The 4,306-nt window shown below is 35.3% G+C and overlaps 1 protein-coding gene across 1 annotated transcript; it reads right to left on the reverse strand.

Moving 5' to 3' along the window:
• Positions 1 to 304: 304 nt before the first annotated feature.
• Positions 305 to 3,056, reverse strand: LOC100782330 (glutamate decarboxylase 1). Its single transcript, XM_003531075.5, has 6 exons — positions 2,720 to 3,056; positions 2,383 to 2,587; positions 1,815 to 2,230; positions 1,471 to 1,724; positions 1,295 to 1,347; positions 305 to 1,017 (listed from the first exon to the last, which is right to left on the reverse strand). The coding sequence occupies exons 1-6, from the start codon at positions 2,803 to 2,805 to the stop codon at positions 550 to 552; spliced, it is 1,482 nt and encodes a 493-aa protein (XP_003531123.1). The 5' UTR covers positions 2,806 to 3,056; the 3' UTR covers positions 305 to 549.
• Positions 3,057 to 4,306: the final 1,250 nt, after the last annotated feature.

Genomic DNA, 4,306 nt, shown 5'->3' on the forward strand with positions numbered 1-4,306 from the left:
TTGTCATGTTTTCATGTTATAAATTCTTTTTCTTCTTCACATTTTCTTCTTTTTTTTCTTAGTTGTGAAATCCAATTGGATCCGGTTAGTCGGATTGGTCCAATCAGGACTAACCAGTCAATAGCTTAACCGGGCTGATTCCATTATTAGATCGATCACAAATAACATTAGTTATATATTTATATATAATTGATACATATATAATTTTAAATTTTTAATATATACCGGATCAAATTAAGTCAATTACTGACCCACATGTTGAACTGCTAACCCACCCACCCACACATATATATGCACTTAATAGTAACAAACAAAAACTGAACTTTTACTACAAAATCAATGTGGTGAAACATTTAAAAATAATACATCAATGTTGAATTACATATCTCAATTGACATCAAATCATAGGAAAACAAACTAAAGCTAGCTAATTGACTTGCCCAAAATATTAGGAAAAGAATAAAGTGAATATAGTTAAGGGTGGATTTTGAATGGAGTTAGAACAAATATGGCGAAGGCTCTGGCTCCTTGTTTAGTTGACATAGTGAGTTAGGCAGCCATAATTTTCTGACGCTTGTTTGATTCTTGAGCAATGATTTCCCTATGTGCATCCAATGCAGTTTTCTTGACACCAGTTTCAACCAAGGCCTTGTTTTCTTCCTTAATGAAGTTGGTCACTTTGGGGGGATGTAGCTTTTCAAGTTCATGCAGCACATTGTATATGTCAAACACAAGGCGTTCAGCAAGGGTGCGTGAAAACTCAGCCCTGATGACCACACGGAGCACATTGATGTGTTGAGCAGCTGGTGGCATTGGATATGCCGGCACAATCCAACCGTGGCGACGCAACATCTCTGATATCTTGTACTCATCGTACTGGCTTCTGTCCTTTAGAGAAAATGCCACAACAGGAACACCATTGTCTTTTGAGAGTATGTTAAAGTGTCCACTCTTCTCCAAACTTTCCTTCAGCACCATTGCATTGTCTCTGCAGTTCTCCATTATGCTACGGTATCCCTAGCAAGTCCAATAATAGGCCAGGTAAGGGTATATTCAAGTTCAATAAATGTTTCTTAGGAAAAAAAATGGTTGAGCATATATTCCTTCCAATTTTGATATTTCACTTGGATCATAGTGATCGCTGGCTATTTTATAGTTAAATGTGGTCATTTATTAGATATATAGTTGTGATTGAAGATGCATTGTTATTGAATATGAAAATAAATCACAATGAGGGAAAGGGGAAGGGAGTGTCAATCCAATAAGAAATGTTATCATTTAACTAGGAGCTCACCTCATGGCCAAGGCGAATTAGCTGATAATATTGAGCAATGATCTGACTAGAACCTGCAAGTACCAAATCAAATTTATAGTTAGGCTACTATGATAAGGTAATTAACTATATGGTATAATTATGTAGGTAATCAAGGATCAAGAAATACATATATAGTTTGTAATGAATCAAATCACCTTTAGAGAAATTGAGGGTGAAGGTGGGTTGGTCAGCTCCAAGGTAGTTAATATGGAAGACAAGGTCTTCTGGCAAGTCATCCTTGGTCCTCCAAATAACCCAACCAATGCCAGCATAAACAAGCCCATACTTGTGGCCACTAACATTTATGCTCTTCACCAATGGGAGTCTGAAATCCCATTCTAGCTCTGGATATAGGAATGGAGCAATAAACCCACCACTTGCAGCATCCACGTGAATAGGCGTATCCCATCTATCATTGATGTGACAAGTAAAGCAATTAGTACAAGGTAAAGGAAAGCCCAGTAAAAATATTTGAATTAGTGGAATATCAATTCATTACCCAGTTTGCTTGTTTTTTTCTAGCAACAGGTCATTTAAAAGCTTGACATCTTCGAACTCTCCATTGTAAGTTGAACCCAAGATTGCAGCCACACAAATAGTGTTCTCATCAACAAGTTCAACGGCTTTGGCAGGGTCCATGACATAATAGCCTTCTCTGACCTCCACTTCCCTCAACTCCACCTCAAAATACCTTGCAAATTTCTCCCAACATACTTGCACATTGGAACCAGTCACCAAATTTGGCTTATCATAAGGCTTTCCCTCTGCCTTGCGCTTGTTCTGCCACTTCTTCTTGAATGCAAGCCCTGCCAGCATTATGGCCTCTGATGATCCAACTGTTCCTGCTCCAGTTGCATTCTCATTTTCTCCGATCTCAGCATGGAACATACGTGCTATCATGTTCACACATCGATTCTGTTCCAAAATGGTGCAACACCAGAGAGAAGGAAAAAAAAAATAGTGACAGAGTCAAACACTAAAAATAACATCTGTTTGATATTCTAAAATGTTAAGATTGAAATGGAATTTCGTTCTTGTATGGATATGAGAAGAATATGAGAATGTACGTGAAGGTCAGTGGTGGCAGGATACTCGTCCATGTCAACATAGTTCTTGTTGATGGATTCCATGATGAGTTTGTTGCACTCTTCTTCCATGGAAGTGGTCACAAAAGAAGCCAAGTTCAGCTTTGGAATTGCATCAAGCTGCAACTCATCGTGAATGTTTTGGTACGCAGCCTCCTTAGGCATGGAGTTCTCTGGCATGCTGAACCTGCATCACCAAAACAACACTTCATTAATAATTACCACCCCCCAGAAAGAAAATCAAATGAAAGAGTATATAAGACATTAATATTCGATGAACATATATAATAAAAGGAAGAGCCAATGATAGATATAAAACCTGGGAAGAGAGTCCCTGGCATAGCGAGAAGCAAAGTTGGAACAAAGAAAGAGGTCAGACTCAGAAGAGGGTTTTGGAAAAACCATGGTGAATTAAGTTTGTGCTATAACTATGTTGTTGACCTTAAAGACAAGAAAGAAAGAATAAGTGTGTTTGTTTTTAGCTTTGTTTGGATTTTGGATGAAGAGGAAAGTAGTGGTATTTATACGTGGTGATGGTCGGAAAGATAGAAGGAGGAAGAATCGTTCTTGGCTCCAGAATTTTCTCGGCATTAATTAATTACAAAACAGCAGATCGACTTTGAATCTGCGTTCATAACTTTCGCTTTTTCTTACTACTATTATTTTAAATTTTCTAGAAAAGGAGACAACATAATAAAGTTATATTTATTTCTGGGTCAACCTTACCGGTTCTGTTCTATACATACTTACGCAGAAAAGAAATTTTCAAACATTTTATTTAACCATATATAATTTATTTATTAAAAATGAAGTCATATATTTTAATTAGTTACTTATTCTTTGCATTCATTTGGAAGACCGTGTTGACGCGTGCATGTTGTTTGAAATCCTCAAATGGAACCCGTACGAGTTCTTAGCTGTAAGAATTGTAAACTGATATTATATCGAAATTATTATTTTTGTAAATTTTGTATTTCGAATGCATTGTTCTCGGGTTACTACTGTCAAGAAGCAGGTCCCTGCTACCCACAAAAAAAAAAAAACGAAAAATAAAAACATATATTATTTCTCACTACTCTATTTTTTTTTTCTATCTTTAAGAGTTAAATAACCCGTTGGCTGGCGTCGTACCAGGAGAAATTAATATCACGCACCTAGCTAGCGCATTAGTTATTTTGTGTAAATTATTTAACAAGTATTTATATTAAATAAAAATAGAATGAAGTCATATATTTTAATTAGTTTTTGTAAAATGATATATATATGATGTTTATGGAAAAAAAAATTGTTTTAAAATATATCATTTTACAAAAACTAATGCTACATTCAAAAACACCCTTACCCTTAATATACTTAATAAGAATTTAGAGATATTATAATCCTACAATAAATATATTTAACACTCTAAATATATACTTTCTCACTTGAAAGGAGTTTTTGCCATTTACATGTGCAGCTTCAGTGTTTTGGCAAGATTTGTTATATTTGGGTGAAATGAAGAAGGTGGAGACGTGGAGTGTTCCTAGCTCATGGTTTTGTTGCAAACGTGCAATCCGCCACTTTTACATTTTCTCATTGTATTATCTTTATCCATATATTGTCTATACATGCAACGATAGGCCATCATTCAACTATGATAAAATAAATATAATTAATTAAGGTTCTGATGATCCTTCTGTTTTTTGTGTGGTTAATTAATATAATGCTTCTGGTAAATTATCTTCGGAGGACAAATGGGGAATTATATTTTGCTATTTTGCTTATCTAACGTTCATTAATTATCTCCGTTCGCACGCAATATTTTCCTCCTTTATTAATTATGTCCCTCATTCATAAACACAAACAAGAACTTGGTTTCGTTTCTGCCGTGAAAAAAAAAAATGTATGAGAAGCAAGACAGAAACAA

The sequence above is a fragment of the Glycine max genome, chromosome 8 (genome assembly GCF_000004515.6).
Source record: "Glycine max cultivar Williams 82 chromosome 8, Glycine_max_v4.0, whole genome shotgun sequence".
NCBI lineage: Eukaryota > Viridiplantae > Streptophyta > Magnoliopsida > Fabales > Fabaceae > Glycine > Glycine max.

What these genes read in the sequence shown, in the direction of transcription:
- LOC100782330 (XM_003531075.5), bottom strand. Translation starts at nt 2,805, where the DNA reads ATGGTTTTTCCAAAACCCTCTTCTGAGTCTGACCTCTTTCTTTGTTCC. An exon ending in CTGCCACCACTGACCTTCAC is followed by an intron (nt 2,231 to 2,382) that starts GTACATTCTCAT and finishes ATTTTGGAACAG; the next exon opens with AATCGATGTGTGAACATGAT. An exon ending in CACCCTCAATTTCTCTAAAG is followed by an intron (nt 1,348 to 1,470) that starts GTGATTTGATTC and finishes TGGTACTTGCAG; the next exon opens with GTTCTAGTCAGATCATTGCT.